Raw genomic sequence first — 21,823 nt, 5'->3', positions numbered from 1 at the left:
CCACCTAAACAGATTTGTGGAAATGAATTGGCTGGGAACTGTTGTGCTGCAGTTTGTTTATCTGAGATAAGAAACAAAATCATTATTTTTTTTTATTTTTTTTTTTTTTTACTTTTCTCCCAATTTGGAATGCCCAATTCCCACTACTTAGTAGGTCCTCGTGGTGGTGCGGTTACCTCAATCCGGGTGGCGGAGGATGAATCTCAGTTGCCTCCGCTTCTGAAACCGTCAATCCACACATCTTATCATGTGGCTCATTTTGCATGACCCTGCAGAGACTCACAGTATGTGGAGGCTCATGCTACTCTCCGCGATCCACGCACAACTTACAACGTGCCCCATTGAGAGCGAGAACCACTAATCGCGACCATGAGGAGGTTACCCCATGTGACTCTACCCTCCCTAGCAACCGGGCCAATTTGGTTGCTTAAGAGACCTGGCTGGAGTCACTCAGCACACCCTGGATTCGAACTCGAGACTCCAGGGGTCAAAATAATGATTTACTACATGATTAGGATTAGTTAAAGGAATATTCTGGATTCAGTACAAGTTAAGCTCCATCGACAGCATTTGTGGCATAATGTTGATTACCACAAAATATTTGTACTTGTCCCTCATTTTCTTGATTGAGCTTAACTCGTATTGAACCCGGAAAATTCCTTTAATTTAGTTTTCTATTTTAAGGACAGATAAAATATAATCGTTTTGAACATAAACGCAGGACTTATGCCCTGGATATATTTGCCCTGGTTGTTCATGATTTGCTTTTGATATAATTATGTTTCAGTTCAAGACAATGAAACTGGATGAGTACAAACTGATTTTGAGGAACCTGCAGCTTCATTATCAAGACTTCCTCAAAGATAGTCGAGAATCAAAACTCTTCGATTCAAACTATCTCATGCAGATCGAGAGGGACTACAATGAGACAACTCAGCATTTCGACAACCTGCACCGCTCCCTGGAGAAAGGTACAGACTTTACCCCTGCAACAAATATATCCCCCGCCCGACGAAGCCCATTGTTCACATCAGGTAGCAAGAAAATCTTTTGAAATTGAGGTTGGCATTTTAACAGATGTTGGGTAACTGTTAAATTCACGTTACAGGAGCAGTTTTCAGATCACAAGGTGAGTCATAAAGTGATGCTCTGCAGGCGGTGATGAGCAACAGTTAAAAGCTGCTTAAAATGTTTTAAAACTTCAGCTCGCTATGTCTGCTTTTGTCGGTATTTGATTTCTGTGCTTTAGCTAACTGTGCATCTCTACGGAGTGAGCATGTTTTTCTTTTGTTTATTTGTGTCTAGTAGTCTTTGTTATGTTTTAGGTCATCTGTTATCATTTATTCATTTATTATAGGATTTATTTTTTATTATCTGTGACTGATTTTTGGTATAGCTCTCAACACTACAGAGGAAAAACACACATCCTTGGTAGACTACTGCTGATGTCATTTCAGAATCAGGTGCCGGTGTGGAAAGTTAATATAAGTGTCTTTCTTATAGAAATTAATATGAAATTATAGTTTGCATAAAGAAAATGATCTCATTCTGAAAAAAATATCAATGTTATTACTACAAAATGATAAAACTTATATTTAAATTGTTAAGTATTTCTACATCATCAACCCTCTGCGATCATGTTGGAGAGAGAATCGTCATTGGCTGGTAAATTTTAGTTTTTACTCGCCAGACGTTTGATGACATGTAAGCATAATGAACTACAAAAATATATAAAGCAAACTGAGTGAGGGGGCCTCTTCATATATATATATATTCACACAATATAGTATATTGTAATTTTTTATTTAATTTTGCTTTATGATTTTAATCACAATTTAGCTTTTTAAAAATAAAAAAAAATTCACATTATATAATTTTTTTTGATATTTTTACTAATGAGACAAGCTGTTTTCACTCTTTGAAATTTCATACATATTATTAACAAAACAATTCACAAGGTGGAACCTAATAATGAAAATTACGATTGTGAAATTTTGCAGACAATGAATTGCCTGTTTGAGGTGTTTCACGAATATGACGATTAATTACCATACAAACTCGCTTTGTGTGCTTCATGCACACAACAAAGTCATTTATACACATTTATTTTGGGTCATATAATAAAATAAGGGTATATGATTTCCTTTTCAGGCTTCAAAAACATATGAAGGACAGTCAAATAAAAAAGTATCAATTTTAAAATAATTTAAATAACATTTATATATTTAATTATCAAAATATGTCTAAATAACTAAAATATATCTCTCTTATTTGTCCGATTTACTTTTGATCCATTGGACTTTTTCAATGTTTTGTTTTCTTTTGCTTCTTTTGTAACCCAGCCAACCTGTTTAGCTATTATATTATATTATATTATATTATATTATATTATATTATATTATATTATATTATATTATATTATATTATATTATGCAATAGTAAAATATTTCTGCCTTAAATTCTTCACTTTCACACATTATTTTAAGGCTCTCTGATTAACTCACAAGCCCTTATTTCTCATGGAGGAAGACTTCGAGATTCTGTTTCTTGGATGTTATCTCCACAGAAATAGAGTAGACATCACTGCCTGTTATTAACAGTGTGTGAATAAACCCACAATGACCACGGATATTTGACATAGTGAAACTGAAGCGCTTTGCGTTCACAAAATGAATAAGTTTATACCTTGTTAATTTTCGCGGGAGTTTGGCGCAAGTCTCTGTAGCCGGCGTGCACATCAGAGCGCTTGAGGAGTGGTTCATCTTCACGCGCTCTCAAGAGAGCTGCTCCTGTGATGTCAGCGGTGCGGTTCTCTGAGGTGCTCCGAGTTCAGCTGAATGAGACACAAGAGCTTTTTCCTCAGACAAAATGCAGGGAAAGACGAGGCTGAATCCAGCTTCTTAATCAACTGCTTTTTATTCATTAGGGCCTCGGTGCTTCCATACTACACTATCACTGGTGAGTGAAGTGTTAATATTTACTTGCCAGTGGCTAAAAACAGACATTTGTTTGGTCACATAGTGCGACATTAACTCGCATACAGGTGAAACTCGAAAAATTAGAATATCGTGCAAAAGTTCATTAATTTCAGTAATTCAACTTAAAAGGTGAAACTAATATATTATATAGACTCATTACAAGCAAAGTAAGATATTTCAAGCCTTTATTTGATATAATTTTGATGATTATGGCTTACAGCTTATGAAAACCCCAAATTCAGAATCTCAGAAAATTAGAATATTACATGAAATCAATAAAAAAAAAGGATTTTAAATACAGAAATGTTGGCCCTCTGAAAAGTATAATCATGCATATGTACTCAGTACTGGGTTTTGGCCCCTTTTGCATTAATTACTGCCTCAATGTGGTGTGGCATGGATGCTATCAGCCTGTGGCACTGCTGAGGTGTTATGGAAGACCAAGATGCTTCAATAGCGGCCTTCAGCTCTTCTGCATTGTTTGGTCTCATGTCTCTCATCTTTCTCTTGGCAATGCCCCATAGATTCTCTATGGGGTTCAGGTCAGGCGAGTTTGCTGGCCAATCAAGCACAGTAATACCATGGTCATTGAACCAGGTTTTGGTACTTTTGGCAGTGTGGGCAGGTGCCAAGTCCTGCTGGAAAATGAAGTCAGCATCTCCATAAAGCTTGTCTGCTGAAGGAAGCATGAAGTGCTCTAAAATGTCCCGGTAGACGGCTGCGTTGACTCTGGACTTAATAAAGCACAGTGGACCAACACCAGCCGATGACATGGCTCCCCAAACCAACACAGACTGTGGAAACTTCACACTGGACTTCAAGCATCTTGGATTGTGTGCCTCTCCATTCTTCCTCCAGACTCTGGGACCTTGGTTTCCAAATGAGATGCAAAATTTGCTCTCATCAGAAAAGAGGACTTTGGACCACTGAGCAACAGACCAGTTCTTGTTTTCTTTAGCCCAGGTAAGACGTTTGACATTTGAAGCCCATGTCCAGGACCCGTCTGTGTGTGGTGGCTCTTGATGCAGTAACTCCAGCCTCAGTCCACTCCTTGTGAAGCTCCCCACACATTTGAATGGCCTTTTCCTGACAATCCTCTCCAGGCTACGGTCATCCCTGCTGCTTGTGCACCTTTTTCTTCCACACTTTTCCCTTCCACTTAACTTTCTATTAATGTGCTTTGATACAGCACTTTGAGAACATCCAACTTCTTTTGCAATTACCTTTTGAGGCTTTCCCTCCTTGTGGAGGGTGTCAATGATGGTTTTCTGCACAACTGTCAGGTCTGCAGTCTTCCCCATGATTGTGAATTCAACTGAACCAGACTGAGAGACCATTTAAAGGCTCAGGAACCCTTTGCAGGTGTTTAGCTGATTAGAGTGTGACACTTTGAGCCTACAATACTGAACCTTTTCACAATATTCTAATTTTCTGAGATTCTGAATTTGGGGTTTTCATAAGCTGTAAGCCATAATCATCAAAATTATATCAAATAAAGGCTTGAAATATCTTACTTTGCTTGTAATGAGTCTATATAATATATTAGTTTCACCTTTTAAGTTGAATTACTGAAATTAATGAACTTTTGCACGATATTCTAATTTTTCGAGTTTCACCTGTATGTGAGTGAATTACTCGCAATGTAGAGGGCTGATCATGTTAGTATTTATTTTACCTTTAAATTTATTTATTTTAAATTGTCTTACATTTTTACTACTCACATAAAACATTTTTTTATTACATTTTATTTTGTATTTTATTTTTTTAGTAGCCTACTGTATTACAGTAATAAGAATCTATTGTGAATTACCATTGAGAATAATAGGAATTCTATGGAATGATATTCATCTCATTATTATTAATGAATGCACACACAATTATACATGTACTAGATACATTTTGTGAATGTATTTTACTAACCACAAACAAATGCCATTTGATTTGAATCTGTGGAATTCGGGATTGAATGATTGTGCAGCGATTTGTACAAATACAGACATGTTTGCTAATAAACATGTTCTGTTCTATATTAATAAATCAAAAATTGCTCATGCAAAAATGAATCCGTGCATTTGTGGATCAGGCGACATGCGTGCATTTATTTAGTCCTTGTTCGAGTCGATCCTGTTCGGTTCATTTGGATTTTGAGACTTGTTTTCCGCACTTTCAGCATTGAGGATCCACACGCAACTGAAAGGCAAGGCAGGCAGCTACCACTAGATGGCAGTCGCAGAGAATTACAGAGTTGGCCTGCCCTGGTTTGAGAACAGATGATAATGGACATTGTTCGCATTCTCCCGAAGAACCTTTAAAACATGGATAATACCATTTTAAACCAACAAGCTGGTTGGGTAAGTAACACTAATCTTTTTTTCTTTTTTTTCTTTTATTGCATACTGAAAAGAAGAAAAAAAAGTAACTTCCTATAGACTAGCAAGTTAAAAACAATGTACATTTGATATATTTGACATATTAATTACATTTTATAAATATTCATTTGATGAGATATTAACAAAAACATGTTGGCTCTTCATTATGTATGTTAGATTATTGTTTAGAGTGCGAGCTGATCAGGGAGGAGAGAATGTTGGCGTGGCTCGTCTGATGTTTTCTGTACATGGAGAAACTGCAAGAAAAACAAAACTAAGGACACTTGTGACAAATGTCAAAAGGTAGTGTGTGGGATCTACACATGGAAGGTAGAGAGTACATGTGTTGACTGTGAGTAATCGATCCACAAGCGTCAGTGAATGATGTGCGGGGTTTGCCCCCAAAACAGCCAGATGCCTTGTTCAAGTGAGCCCACTTTTAGGAGAATTCGTTCATAATGATTTTATAGCATATTATTTTCATTATAGTTTTACAGCATGATATTTTTGCTCACAGTAAAACAAATATTGCTTTCTAAATCAGTTTTCCCACAGTTTAGCGAATGTTCATATTCTTTATTAACTGTTTTGGCCATTTTGGGTTTGGCCTATATGTGTTTAAAACATGTCTAAGGTTTTTACTATGCATTGAAATACACTTTGGTGATGTTTTTATAAGCTAAAAGAGTTTTTATTTTACAAAGAGAATAATTTAATATAAATAATCAAAGTTGCATCTGTAATCAGCTACAATAGCAAGTTCTGTGATTTTCGATGAACTAATACATTTTCACATTCATTAGAATTTAAATTTCGTGTCCTGGTGTTTATTATTAATATAACAGATTAATTTATTCATGGATTTCGATTCCAGTGGTGGCTGCATAGGATTGTTTCCAATTCGTGTTGTCCAAACATTTCCAATAACTCCAGAGCATTGTAAAGTCCAAAAGTCAACATGTTTTGAAAAAGGATAGATTTAATAATTTCCTAAATTCACAACATGTTTTTATCTAACGAAATATTCCGCCTCAATCCATGTTTGTTGGCGTTTAGACATTCAAAAACATTTTCACTGTGGTGAAAACTTGCTGGACACAAAGCGAGGCACGCACCTTCCGGGGCAGTCTAGCAGCTAATATACATATATTTTTTGTATAGTCTAGCACTATTATATATTACAAAAAAAGATTGTATCATATTGGACTATCTGCGTTCGCTTGGCGCTCCATTTAATCCATATTATTCTATTTTATTCTAATTGAGGATTTTGTTTGAGGATTTTGACATTTTTTAGGGTGATGACGTCATAAAATATGACGACAGACATTAGAAGCTTCATTCTAAAACCTCAATAGAAGTTTCGAATGTAAATATGACATGACATTTGGTACAGTCTATTATGAACGGTCAGAATGACCGCTATGGCCATTCTAGTAGTTATAGAATTTCCACGAGCATCTTCCTAATGGTCGGAGCCCCCGAAGTGACCTGTGCAAAAAAAAAAAAATCAAAGAGACTTTCGCGTGCGCACGCGTTACAGTTTCCGGTGTGTGTATAGCTCTTTTCCGATTGTGTCATTGCATCATTCATTTACTCAAAGAGACTGAGAGCATGGATGCGCATGAATTTATAGAGATATATTTTAAACTTGGCCTTCAAAGACATTACTGTCTATGACATTTGTAATACTGTCATGGCTGAGACACGCTTTGATCTTCCAAAGGACACTAATCAAGCAATAGACTTGTACTTGCATTTAACACGAGAACTACTGGAATTCTAGAACTACTAGAATGGCCATAGTGGTCATTCTGACCGTTCATACTAGACTGGACCAAATGTCATGTCATATTTACATTCGAAACTTCTATTGAGGTTTTAGAATGAAGCTTCTAATGTCTGTCGTCATATTTCAAGTGGGCTCACTTGAACAAGGCATCTGGTTGTTTTGGGGGCAAACCCCGCACATCATTCACTGACGCTTGTGGATCGATTACTCACAGTCAACACATGTACTCTCTACCTTCCATGTGTAGATCACACACACTACCTTTTGACATTTGTCACAAGTGTCCTTAGTTTTGTTTTTCTTGCAGTTTCTCCACGTACAGAAAACATCAGACGAGCCACGCCAACATTCTCTCCTCCCTGATCAGCTCGCACTCTAAACAATAATCTAACATACATAATGAAGAGCCAACATGTTTTTGTTAATATCTCATCAAATGAATATTTATAAAATATAATTAATATGTCAAATATATCAAATGTACATTGTTTTTAACTTGCTAGTCTATAGGAAGTTACTTTTTTCTTCTTTTCAGTATGCAATAAAAGAAAAAAAAGAAAAAAAGATTAGTGTTACTTACCCAACCAGCTTGTTGGTTTAAAATGGTATTATCCATGTTTTAAAGGTTCTTCGGGAGAATGCGAACAATGTCCATTATCATCTGTTCTCAAACCAGGGCAGGCCAACTCTGTAATTCTCTGCGACTGCCATCTAGTGGTAGCTGCCTGCCTTGCCTTTCAGTTGCGTGTGGATCCTCAATGCTGAAAGTGCGGAAAACAAGTCTCAAAATCCAAATGAACCGAACAGGATCGACTCGAACAAGGAATCAATAAATGCACGCATGTCGCCTGATCCACAAATGCACAGATTCATTTTTGCACGCGGAAATTGTCACACTTTAATACAAAGCAGAACATTTATAGGCCTACTCACAAACATGACTTTATTTGTACAAATTGCTATACATTTATGTAATTCTTAATTCTACAGACACCGGTTGAAAAGCATTTGTTTCATTGTATAGTGACACCCATTTACGAATCGTGTTCACGTTAATGAAGAGCACTGGCTTGTTCGTTAGTTGTGTGTGTGTATATGTGTGTATGTGTGGGTGGAATGCTGTAAACTGTGAAAAGGAAGTCTCAAAATCCAACTGAACCGAACAGGATCGATTCGAACAAGATGTCAATAAATGCACGCGTGTCTTCTGATCCACAAATGCACGGATTCATTTTTGCATGAGCAATTTTTGATTTATTAATGTAGAACAGAACATGTTTATTAGCAAACATGTCTGTATTTGTACAAATCACTGCACAATCATTTAATCCCGAATTCCACAGATTCAAATCAAATGGCATTTGTTTGTGGTTAGTAAAATACATTCACAAAATGTATCTAGTACCGTAATTTCCGGACTATAAGCCGCAACTTTTTTCCCACGCTTTGAACCTCGCGGCTTATACAATGACGCGGCTAATATATGGATTTTTCCCGCTTTCAAATTTTATTAAAAAAAAAAAAAAAACATTCTGTGACGTGCTCAGTTTTTTGGCAGCGTGAAGCTTTCATTAGACCAATGAAATTGCCGAACGGGTTAAGGTCAAAACAACTTTTTTTGTTTACTGTTTAGATTAAATCGAGCGCGCTCAAACTTCCCATCATTCTGATTACGGTAGTAATTGTGTCACCCTCACCATGGCAAAGACATGGAGAAACGCATATGATGCTGCTTTCAAGTTGAAGACGATTGATCTGGCTGTTGAAAAGGAAATAGAGCTGCTGCACGGGAGCTTGGTCTTAATGAGTCGATGATAAGACGCTGGAAACAGCAGCGTGAGGAATTGACTCTAAACTAAAGCTGAGGCTATTCTGAGGCTATTCAACTCCGACACCGAAGGAGATGACTTCAGTGGTTTCAGTGCACAGGACGAGGAAGATAATGACCAATGACTTTCTTGGTAGGCTACTGTTTACTGCAAATGTTTTATTACAAGCCGTGTGTGGCAGCGGGGGCCTGGTCAAGCGCCCGTCCGGGAGAGAAAAGCTGTAAGGGCACTTACACCTGCGCTAAATTATGTCTAACACCGGTGTCTAATTTCAAGTGCCCTGCTTCGCGTGTCCTTCTTGGGAAAACTGTCACACGGGCACCAGTGTGACAGTTTTCAGGAGGGCACTTGACGTTCCAGGTAAGGCTTTTAATGGCCACAGCAATGTTTACAATCAATTTTATAAAGTTTCTCAATTCTTCTATGCGCCAACACTAGACTGACATGTGTCACTCTCTCAGCTCTGTGGCTGCTGCCTTTTTATGCCGCTCTCCCCATGCTTACTGAAATTAGACACCGGTGTTAGACATAATTTAGCTCAGGTGTAAGCGCCTTACCGCTTTTCTCTCCGGACGGGCGCTTGACCACGCCCCCGCTGCCACACCGTGTTTCGTTAAAGCCTGCGTAAAGTTCATTTGTTTCAATGTACCGGTAGGCACCTGCGGCTTATAGACAGGTGCGGCTTATTTATGTTCAAAATCATATTTTTTGTAAAAATCAGTGGGTGCGGCTTATATTCAGGTGCGCTCAATAGTCCGGAAATTACGGTACATGTATAATTGTGTGTGCATTCATTAATAAAAATGAGATGAATATCATTCCATAGAATTACAAAATGTCATAACAAAATGTCGGGATGCATTACACTGCAGAAATATGGTCACGGTTAATGGTCTTAAAGCTAGGCTTAATTTTCCTTGTGCAAAATAGCATTTCTTATTTTTCTCTTTTGTGGTGACATGTGACCTGGGCATGTTTTCATGAGATTCACCCACTATCAGGTGGTAGAGCGGGTTGGCCACTAATCGCAGGGTTGGTTTTCGATTCCCGGCCCACACGACTTCACATGCCGAAGTGTCCTTGGGCAAGACACTGAACTCCAAGTTGCTCCCAATGGCAGGCTAGCACCTTGCATGGCAGCTCTGCTGTCATTGGTGTGTGAATGTGTGTTTGAATGAGACGCAGTGTAAAGCGCTTTGAAATAAAGTTATTTATTAATTTGTTTACCATAAACTGTCGTATTTCCTCCTGTATTGTTGATAAAACTGTAGTCACAATTCTCTTCTCTTCACAGGTGAACAGGATGAGTCAATATGTAAGACATACATCACTCAGATCAGAGACCTGCGTCTGCAGATCGAAGGCTGTGAGTCTCGCACGGTGGCCCGAATCCGACAACCTGTGGAAAAAGATCCACTCAAAGACTGCATCCAGAAGACTGCTGAACAGAAGGTACGACTGAAATCTCACCATCTCCGTCTCCCCCTTTTCTTATATTTGTCTTATCCAGAGTTTCTGAGATAAGACAAATATAAGAAGATTTATATTTGATGAGATTTTGTGTCGCTGTCTCAAACAGAAAGTGCACATTGAGCTGGAAGGAATAAAGAAGACCCTGGATAAAGTGTCTCAGAAAACTGAGGAGCTCCTGGCATCTCCAGAGCAGACCAGCACTCCAGTCCTGCGTTCAGAGCTGGACATCACCCTGCAGAAGATGGACCAAACCTATAACCTGTCCTCTGTGTACCTGGAGAAGTAAAACTCACTTTCATCTACGCTGTATTTGTGTCTTTAGCGTAACAGATCCACTATTCAGAATGGCAGTGTCAAGGACACAGCTTTTCATTTATGTTTTGTGTTCAATTAATATGCTTATCCTTTACAAGTAAACTTTCTTTTGGCCTAAGATAAGATCAAGGATTTTCTTCCCTCTATAGGCTTAAGACAATAGAATTTGTGATCCGGAACACAAAAGGGGCAGAAGAGGTTCTGAAGAAATATGAGAATCACCTCCGTGATGTTCACACAGTTCCTAAAAATGTCCAGGAAGTCAAGAACTACTGTTCTGAGCTCAAGGTAACTTGGGATGTAATATGGGATGTTCACTGGGTAAACATTTGTATAACAATGGGTGAAACTTCAATCTTTCTTCAATTATTTTTACTTTTACCACGAGTATGTTGAATGCTTGATTCTGATTGTTTGACGGACATTTTAAGTTGTTCAATTATTTTTCAAGTAAACACACAGCTACTCACAGCTATGAAGTAGTTCCAGTTTTAACCACATAACGGTTCCCTATCACTTTGCCAGATTATTTCAAAGAGCCCTACAGACTACCACAACAAAATAACCAATTAAAACAAAAACATTAGTTAAAGTAAATCATTTTATAACGTCAAATAATGTCTGTAATATCCTACATTTATTTCAATTTTGGTTGAAAAGCTCCCTCGTCTCCCCCGCACCTACACATGCTCACACGCATAAATACACACAAACACACACATTGAGACTCGTGGTGTGACCAAAAAATAGAGTCGCACCCCCGCTACTTGATCAGTACAACAATTTCTATTATCCAAAATAACTTCTAATAAGTGAAACTTTTATGTATTTCACCCTAATCAGCCTCACATAACTCTAGTGGAAAGTCTGGCGCTACCCCTCCCCCTCTCTCTCGCTCACACACACACATGCCAAACATCCTCCGTTGCTAGTTTGATACAGCTCAAGCCTTAGTTGCTAGTTTGAAAACATCACTTTAGAACTAGCAACGAAGGATTGCGAGGCTCATGCTGGAGTAAAAAGTTAGAGTTACACTCGTCAGATGTAACATCGCTTTTAAGTTTAAGCACTTCTCAGCAGCAGCAAGTGTCACCATTTACTCCTTTGTAAACCTTAACAACTGATTTCAACTGCACTGAGATGCAGGTGTGCGCTGACATGACAGCTCTGTTTTTCGCTCACGAGTAAGTGTCCACATGTGTGGGAGTGTGTGTAAAGAGATGGGGAGGGGGGCGAGGGTGTTTCCCACAGATATTTCAGTTAATATAGAAGTTTTATTTTTCAAGTATATCTAGCTTTGATACAGCTCAAGCCTTTGTTGCAAATCGTCACTTTATAACTAGCAATGGAGGATGGCTGCTTTTCGGCAAGTGTGTGTGAATGTGATCTTGAAATGGAATGCATAGACTAACTATTGCCAACAAAATCCTTCATCAGCCAATTAACAAGGACAATTGCATCTATGTGAACTTCTGCAGTTAATCAAGATGGACTTCAAAGACTTGGTCATTAAACTTACAGTTCAAACACAATTGATGTTTAAACACTGACCCTTAACACTTAGTTTAATAATTTTAAAACATGGGGTTATATATACAATAATTATTTAATTATTTTTAAACACGATTAAGAATCGTATTTTATCTAAATTACACAATTCATCGACTTTATAGACATTACAGTTTTTACCGTCTGTTAAAGTCCCCATGAATTCAAAATTGACCATACTTACTTTGTTTGCCTAAATTGATCGTTTTGTGGTGAACAATTCATCCATGCAAGTCAATCCACACAAAAACATTTTTTGGCTTCGTAATCTTTAATCAAAATCTGAAAATTCCCCGCGCCTCTGCATTGGAGGACCTGGCCTGATGACGTAGGTTTGACGGTTTAGGTGTCTCCTTAACATCCGTAACCACGCCCCTCCAACTGACAGTAGACAGGCTGCCTGTGTGTTTGCGAGCATTGACAGCGTGTGAAAGGAGAGATGGCGAGGAGGTGCATTTTTGGTTGTGACACTCACGGAACACTTTTTACCATTCGAACTCTCCGCATGTAACGGCTCACACATGTAAGGTCTGATTCCCCCCGTGACGAAATTATCCTCCGTGTGTTCCTGTTCTTCTTCATCTTCCTCCTCCTCCTGCTGCTGGAAGGGGACTGCTGGCGGTGTTTCAGGCGGCGAGTAATCCTCAACAACCGATTGTAAACTTGCGTTAAGATCTGCCTCCATTTCTGAATGAAACACCTACTTTTTTAGATCCAATCAGGTGCTAGTTGGAAAAAAAAAGCCACGGACACTATTTTGCCTCATTTAGTATTCCGTTTCTCTCGGAAATACGTCACAACAATGGAGAAAAGTCGTTTGCAACTTCCGGTTCACGGGGACTTTAATGCTGATCTTCTGTAAAGCTGCTTTGAAACGATGTGTGTTGTGAAAGGCGCTATACAAATAAAATTTTATTGAATTGAATTTTATTTTAGGACTCAACAGAAAACTTGTAAATTTCTTCACCTTTATAGAAAATGCAAGCTGAGGCAGAAACCCAGCAGCCAGTGTTTGACGGGATGGAGGGAGAGATATCCAAGGCCACAGCGGTCAGCCAGCGTATGGTGCAGATTCACATTGAGCGGGACACTGAACTGGACCACTACAGACAGCTGCTGGGCAGCCTGCAGGACCGCTGGCGTGCCGTCTTCGCTCAGATTGGTCTCCGTCAACGTGAGCTGGAGCAGCTGGGCCGTCAGCAAGGCTACTACCGTGAGAGCTACGACTGGCTCATCTGCTGGATCGCAGATGCCAAACAGCGGCAGGAGAAGATCCAGGCAGTGCCGATCATTGACAGCAAGACACTGAAAGAACAACTAGCCCAGGAGAAGGTCCTAATAGGCTTTAAAAAAAAGTGTAATTCCTTGAAGTAGTACGAAGTACAAATGAAGTATATCATGCTTTTTCCTTTTTCCCACAGAAACTTCTAGAAGAGATTGAGAAAAACAAAGATAAAGTTGATGAGTGTCAAAAATATGCCAAAGCTTACATTGATACCATCAAGGTAAGAGCGACTGATTCATAGAGATTGTCTGTTTTGTTTTGTTTTGTTTTGTTTTGTTTTAACCAGTCATTGATTTTTTTCAGGATTATGAACTGCAGTTGGTTGCTTATAAAGCCCAGGTAGAACCTTTGACATCCCCTTTGAAGAAAACCAAGATGGAGTCTGCCTCAGATAACATCATTCAGGAGGTTAGAAAATGGTCATAGATCTTAGACCCCTCTGGGGGCCTGTACCAAGAAGCTAGTTGAACTTATTCAGGGTTCCAAGATTGGTTTTGAGTTGAAAAAACCAAATCCATCCAAACATGCTTAATTCGTACCATGATGCTGAATATCAACTTTCTATGACAACTCAGGCTTTGATCCTGAGTTTAAAATTCGTTCACACGCTCATGCACATGAATGAGTGACATTTGCAGCAAACAGCCAATTGTGTGGAACATGGAGAGAAAGAGCGCGATTCAGATTTACTTCTCGTGAGAGAGTCGGCGGGATTAACCTGTCTGCTGTCATCATTATGAAAATATGAAGAATTTAAATACATTTAAACAGCACAATTTTTTTTTTATAAAAATATGAAAACTTAAAAAGCATTTACACTGCACAAGATCACCATGAAATCATGATGCATTAAATCACGTGATTTACACAGCACAAGGATCACTGTACAATTATGAAGAAATTAAAGACATTTACACAGCGAGATGAAACACATCGGCTGCTGCGAGAGCTCAAGAGGACTGCTGGAAACAAATTCTGAATGGGATGAAAATATAAAACAAGTGAATTCATATAGATCCACAACAAAAACACACAGGCTTATTCATTTTAAAAGCTTAAAATTCATTTAAAATATAAACGTTTTTATATTCGTTTAAAAAATATTTTAGCTTAACATCATTTAATACTATTACAATTATCTTAATATAGGCTGTTGAATAAATAAAAAGTGTACACTTGGAATACTGTATACAATAATTAGTTAAGACAAATTTGTTGTTTTTTAAGATGTATTTTGTTTACCGCTTATTTTGAAATATTATTTTATCATATGAAATACTGTATGTTTACGTGTACTCTAGTCGATTAAACAAAGGAGTTTGCGAGGCATTCATCCCTTTTTATAGCCATCTTGTAGAGTGATTAAGCTTTAAATATTTTAAAATGGATTATTATTGGCTGGCATTATTTTAAGCCATCTTACTAGCTCTTTTATAGAAACCCTAATATAAAATGTATGTTTATATTTTCATAGATATTTTATTTGTATGGCGAGTAGGTAAATGAACAACAATTATAGTGTATTTAAATCAAATAAAAGACTGCCGTAAATTTATATTTAGACTCTCCAATAAATCATTTATCATAAAGAGTTTTGTGTAAAGTGCACTTAAATGAGATGGGGAGTGACTTCATTGCATCACTTTACTCACAGCTGATTGGTTCAGTATCTATTTGCTATCTGTTATCCAGAGCAAAACCTGCTATGGAGCCGGTTAGCCATGTAGCTTAAGTTACTATGGCGATGAACACCAGTAAAAGCCGACCCACCTTCATGGTACCTAAAGCCCAGGGTTAACACATACTAAACTGAAACTTACCTGGCTAGCCACCAAAACCGGCTTTATGGTACAGGCCCCAGCAAAATGTTTTACATGTGCATTATTTAATAATTCACTCTTATGTGTCATTGTCATACTCTTCCCTTTTTTATGATTTTCAATGTATAATATTTTATAAAAAAATAGTATAATAGTAAAGTGTAGTAAATAGTAATTCTATCCATTGAATCTAGAAGCTGAAATCATCTGAATGATAATCTTTCAAAATGAAAATGTTGTGTTTTTTCCCTCCTAGTATGTAACTCTGAGAACTCGCTACAGTGAACTAATGACGCTGACTAGTCAATACATCAAGTTCATCAAAGACACGCAGGGCCGCTTAGAGGATGAGGAGGTGCGTGACATCATCATAGGTCCCTAATCATACCAAACTAATTCAACACACTAACATTAACCAACCCAACCCACCATTCATCAAAGAAACATTTACTTACATATACTTAATGTATGGTTGACTAGAGTAATTTTGAAACAAATAGCTGCAAGTATTTCAGAAATAAGTGACAGGCAGATTGTGATGTAATTTTCCCACTTGGAAAAGTGGAATCACTTAAATCCAAGGTTATTTAATTGTTTAAAGATCTCCTTATTGTCTTGATTAAAACATCAATTAAATAAAAATATTTGCAATCATTAGGTAATCATTTTAAATGATAAGACATTTTTATATTGTACATTTAGAAATTAAGAAGTTCTCTTTTGAAATGTATAGTATGAATTTTTACAAATGTTATTTTCTTTACAAATATGTCATAGAACAGCTTGAAATATTTAGTATACAAATAATTTATATATATATATATAGAGAGAGAGAGAGAGTGAGAGAGAGAGAGATGTATATATATACACACACGCATTGGTTGGATTGTTAAATAAATGTATGTATACATACAGTGTATACATTCATTGGTTTGAGGTACATTTGAGGTACATACAGGTATTTTAACAGAACAGGACATATTAAATAAGGTAGTGTCCTAAACATATTTGCGAAAGCAAGTTGTATGATGCCCACATTACCTACATACTTCTCTCTTCTCTCCCTATGTCTTTGAAACCCTAACCTTTGATTTCTTTGCTTCTCTTAACTGCTTGTCAGTGCTTTGTCTTGGTGATTGCTTGAACTTTTTTGGGCTCTAAAGAGGTAAAACTTTTCACAATGCTCTATTAATTACATATCCATATTGCTATATCCCTCTTCATTCTGTATTTCCTCTCATGTTTAAGCTTATATTGTTTAGTCTTTCTCCTTAAATGTGATAGTGGTTTTCTGATTCTCATAGCCCATGACAACCCATTTACTTAACTGTTGAAATTAAATTGTCTCCATACTACATAACACAAGTAGGTTTAGTATTGTATTAAAGTAGTATTCATTTATTGAATATGCAATAATTTAGTTTGTTCTAAACATAACATCATGATTCATGATAATTCTTATATATAATAATTCTTGCATATGCAAATCTTTGAGAATCAGACTCCTACTGCTTTTTATTTTTTTAAGTTATTTGCAACTTTCCTCACTTTGGGCATGATGGAGACTTGTCAATTTGAATCACTGCCTTTAACAGTAAAGCTTACTCTCCAAAGCTGACTATTACAGCTTACTGATAGCTAACTGTTAGGTATTTGCTAATACTATTGGTATTAAATTCTTGTTCTTCTCACTGTTTTGTCAAGCCACCAAATAAATAAAATTTTCCTCTCGTAACATATCCTTAGAATGAACAGATTTTTTTAACACTTGTATAGTTTGCATTAAAGGTGAAGTGTGTAAATTCTGTGCCACTAAAAGTAACATAAATTATCAAACAGGTTTCCTATGTTGCCTGGGTAGCTCAGTGAGTAAAGACTGTCTACCACCCCTGGAGTTGTGAGTTTAAATCCAAGGCGTACTGAGTGACTCCAGCCAGGTCTCCTAAGCAACCAAATTGACTCGGTTGCTTGGGAGGGTAGAGTCACATGGGTTAACCTCCTCGTGGTCGCTATAATGTGGTTCGCTCTCAGTGGGTGCGTGGTGAGTTGTGCGTGGATGCCGCAGAGAATAGCGTGAAGCCTCCACACGTGCTGTGTCTCAACGGCAACGCGCTAAACAAGCCACATGATAAGATGCGCAAATTGACGTCTCAGACATGGAGGCAACTGAGATTTGTCCTCTGCCACCTGGATTGAGGTGAGTCACTATGCCACCACGAGGATGGCTCATAGGGAATTGGGCATTCCAAATTAAGGAGAAAAAGGGAGAAGAAGAAAAAACAGCTTTCCTAAGAACTCCCAACGTATTCCATTGGTCTGACAAAGAGGTAGTCTGGTAGTCCCGCCCCAAACTCTTTCCATTGGTTGTGCCAATATTGCAGTGTCAGGCTGACTAAAATGCTCACAGATCAATGTTTTAATAGCGTGAAAGAACCGGTGTACTTACACTTTTAAGGGGTATCCACCTACAAATGGCTTTTAGTTGTCTCTGCATATGAATCGGGGTTAGTAGAAAGTGATTTAACATCCAAAAAAACAAAAAACATATCACCTTTAATTAAGTGCTAAGTTTTCATCCAATCAGATTTGAAGAGTTTATAGCTAATAATCAGGCTAATTTATTTTCCTTGCTATCAGAGCAACATTGGAATATTTTGGTCTAATTGGAATGCATCTAGTAGTTTTCAGGTAGCTGCCATTCGGGAGCTACTCCCTCGCATGTAGTGAGAATGTGGAGTGGAGTGGAGTTTTTTTAAGCAATCTCTTGTGTCTCCATACATTAATTATATTATGTGACCATAACTCAAATAACTGCACATTTTGTTTTATTATTTGCTAAATTTACCTTAACACTATTTGTCATGTATGCATTTAAACCTGTCTTTCTTTGAGCTATACAGTAACCATAACACCTAACAGCCTGTCATGCTTGATCCTAATCATAATTTTCTTTACCATTTACTTCCACTAATACAGAAAGCTGCTGAGAAACTTAAAGAGGAAGAGAGGAAAAAAATGGCTGAGATGCAGGCAGAGTTAGAGAAACAGAAACAGCTAGCTGAAGCTCGTGCCAAGGCCATTGCCAAAGCAGAGCAAGAGGCTCAGGAACTCAAGCTCATGATGCAAGAGGAGGTTAACAAACGAGAGGTTGTTGCAGTGGATGCTCAAAGGCAAAAGCACAATATCCAGCAGGAGCTACATGAGCTCAAAAACCTCTCGGAACAACAGATCAAATCAAAGAGTCAACAAGTGGACGAGGCTCTGCAGAGCCGGGCCAAAATAGAGGAGGAAATACGCATTATTAGAATTCAGTTGGAAACCACAGTAAGGCAGAAGTCCACTGCAGAGGAAGAGTTGAGGCAGCTAAGGGACAAAGCTGCAGAGGCAGAGAGACTTCGCAAAATTGCTCAGGAGGAGGCAGAGAAACTCCGCAAGCAGGTTAACGAGGAGACTCAGAAAAAGCGGATGGCGGAGGAAGAGTTAAAGCTGAAGTCTGAAGCAGAGAGAGAGGCTGCTAGGCAGAAGCAAAAAGCCCTGGATGACCTTGAGAAACTTAAGATGCAGGCAGAGGAGGCAGAGAGACACATGAAACAGGCTGAGATTGAAAAAGATAGGCAAATCAAGCTAGCTCAAGATGCTGCTCAGAAAAGTGCCGCAGCTGAGATGCAGAGCAAGCGTATGTCCTTTGTAGAGAAGACATCCAAACTTGAGGAGTCACTCAGAGAAAAGCACGGCACTGTCATTCAACTGCAGGAGGAGGCGGAAAGCCTCAAAAAACAACAGGAAGAGGCAGACAAGGCCAGGGAGGAGGCTGAGAAAGAGCTGGAAAAATGGAGGCAAAAAGCCAATGAAGCCCTTCGTCTAAGGCTCCAGGCAGAGGAAGAGGCCCACAGAAAGTCTCTTGCACAGGAAGAGGCTGAAAAACACAAAGAAGACGCTGAGCGTGAGACCAAGAAGCGGGCCAAAGCTGAGGAGTCTGCCCTAAAACAGAAAGACATGGCCGAACAAGAGCTAGAGAGGCAGAGAAAGCTGGCAGAAAGCACAGCACAACAGAAGCTTTCTGCAGAACATGAGCTGATCCGCTTAAGAGCTGATTTTGAACATGCAGAGCAGCAGAGATACCTGCTTGATGATGAACTGTACCGTCTTAAGAATGAGGTCATTGCTGCAGAGCAACAGCGGAAGCAGCTTGAAGATGAGCTTTCCAAAGTTAGAAGTGAAATGGACATACTTTTGCAGCTGAAATCTAAGGCCGAAAAGGATAGCATGTCTACCACAGAAAAGAGTAAACAGCTCTTGGAAGCTGAAGCTGCTAAACTGAGGGATCTTGCGGACGAAGCAGCCAAGCTCCGTGCCATTGTAGAAGAGGCAAAAAGGCAGAGGCAGGTGGCTGAGGAGGAAGCCACGAGACAGAGAGCTGAAGCAGAGAGAATTCTCAAAGAAAAACTTGCCACCATCAATGAGGCCACTCGCTTGAAAACTGAAGCAGAAATAGCACTTAAAGCGAAAGAAGCAGAAAATGAACGTCTTCGAAGAAAAGCTGATGATGAAGCTTACCAGAGAAAAGCTCTTGAAGATCAGGCAAGCCAGCACAAACAAGACATTGAGCAGAAGATAGACCAACTTAAGAAGACCTCCGAAATGGAATTAGAAAGACAGAAATCAATTGTGGATGAAACTCTTAAACAGAAACGAATAGTTGAAGAGGAAATTTGTATCTTGAAAATTAACTTTGAGAAGGCTTCGTCTGGCAAACTTGATTTGGAGCTTGAACTGAATAAACTTAAGAATATTGCAGAGGAAACCCAACAAAGCAAACTGCGAGCTGAGGAGGAAGCCGAGAAGTTCCGCAAGTTTGCCCTTGAGGAAGAGAACAGGAGAAGGGAGGCTGAAGAAAAATTGAAAAAGATTACTACTGCAGAGCAAGAAGCAGCTCGACAGCGCCAGGCTGCCCAAGAAGAAGTGGAACGTCTAAAAAGAAAAGCTGATGAGGCCAGAAAGCAGAAAGAAGATGCTGATAAAGAGGCTGAGAGGCAAATACTTGCTGCCAAAGAGGCTGCCGAGAAAGCGATTACTGCTGAACAGCAAGTCCAAAGCGTTCTTTTTCAGCAGAAAGAGGACATCCTTGTGCAGAAAAAGCTCAAGGAGGAGTTTGAGAAGGCCAAAAAGCTTGCCCAAGAAGCAGAAAAGGCCAAAGAAAAAGCAGAGAGAGAGGCTGCCCTACTTCGCCAACAAGCAGAAGATGCAGAGCGTCAGCGGCAGGCTGCCGAGGTTGAGGCAGCCAATCAGGCTATAGCCCAGGAGGATGCTGAGAGGCTCAGAAAAGAGGCAGAGCTAGAGGCAGAAAAGAGAGCTCAGGCTGAGGCAGCAGCACTGAAACAGAAACAGTTGGCTGATGAAGAGATGGCTAGACACAAGAAACTTGCAGAGCAGACACTTAAGCAGAAATCTCAGGTTGAGCAAGAGCTTGCTAAAGTGAAACTGCGCTTGGATGAAACAGACAAACAGAAGTCTCTCCTTGATGACGAGCTCCACCGCCTAAAAGATGAGGTCAGTGACGCTGTGAAACAGAAGGCCCAAGTAGAAGATGAATTGTTCAAAGTCAAAATACAAATGGAGGAGCTTATTAAACTTAAGCTCAGAATTGAAGAGGAGAACCAACGTCTTATTCAGAAGGACAAGGATAATACTCCAAAATTATTGGCTGAGGAGGCTGAGAACATGAAAAAGCTTGCTGAAGAGGCTGCCAGACTCAGCATTGAGGCCCAGGAGGCCGCTCATATGAGGCATATCGCAGAGACTGACCTCGCTGAACAGAGAGCACTTGCTGAAAAGATGCTTAAAGAAAAGTTACAAGCTATTCAGGAGGCTTCTAAGCTTAGAGCAGAGGCGGAAATGCTACAGAGACAAAAAGACCTTGCTCAAGAGCAAGCACAAAAGCTGCTTGAAGACAAAAAGTTGATGCAGCAACGGCTTGAAGAGGAAATGGAGGGCTTCCAAAAATCGTTAGAAGCTGAGCGCAGGAGACAGTTGGAGATTACAGCCGAGGCAGAGAAACTTAGACTTCAGGTGTCACAGCTCAGTGATGCCCAATCCAAAGCTGAAGAGGAAGCCAAGAAATTCAAAAAGCAGGCAGATGAGATTAGTGCCCGGCTTCATGAGACTGAGCTCACCACCAAAGAGAAAATGACAGTTGTTGAAAAACTGGAAATACAGAGGTTGAGCAGTAACAAAGAAGCATATGATTTACGCAAAGCCATTGCTGATCTTGAGAATGAGAAGGCAAAATTAAAAAAAGAGGCTGAAGATTTACAGAAAAAGTCCAAAGAGGTATTGTGTGAAAGATTGTATACATTTGCTGCTTATGTCATTGTTAACCCCCTTTCTGAAAACTAACATTGCTTTGATTACCAT

At 38.9% G+C, this 21,823-nt stretch overlaps 1 protein-coding gene across 1 annotated transcript in view; it reads left to right on the top strand.

Moving 5' to 3' along the window:
* Positions 1–21,823, top strand: part of LOC127657569 (plectin-like) — a 101,900-nt gene that overhangs the window by 70,494 nt on the left and 9,583 nt on the right. Inside the window, exons 24-32 of the mRNA XM_052146426.1 lie at positions 788–971; positions 10,263–10,420; positions 10,548–10,723; positions 10,906–11,044; positions 13,280–13,636; positions 13,726–13,809; positions 13,893–13,997; positions 15,666–15,764; positions 18,386–21,739. Of these exons, the coding sequence (XP_052002386.1) occupies positions 788–971; positions 10,263–10,420; positions 10,548–10,723; positions 10,906–11,044; positions 13,280–13,636; positions 13,726–13,809; positions 13,893–13,997; positions 15,666–15,764; positions 18,386–21,739 (4,656 nt within the window). The remainder of the gene's footprint in view (positions 1–787; positions 972–10,262; positions 10,421–10,547; positions 10,724–10,905; positions 11,045–13,279; positions 13,637–13,725; positions 13,810–13,892; positions 13,998–15,665; positions 15,765–18,385; positions 21,740–21,823) is intronic.

The sequence above is a fragment of the Xyrauchen texanus genome, chromosome 17 (genome assembly GCF_025860055.1).
Source record: "Xyrauchen texanus isolate HMW12.3.18 chromosome 17, RBS_HiC_50CHRs, whole genome shotgun sequence".
Taxonomy (NCBI): domain Eukaryota; kingdom Metazoa; phylum Chordata; class Actinopteri; order Cypriniformes; family Catostomidae; genus Xyrauchen; species Xyrauchen texanus.
Note: the sequence above shows the minus strand (reverse complement) of the source record. Positions and strands in the feature narration are given on the sequence as shown.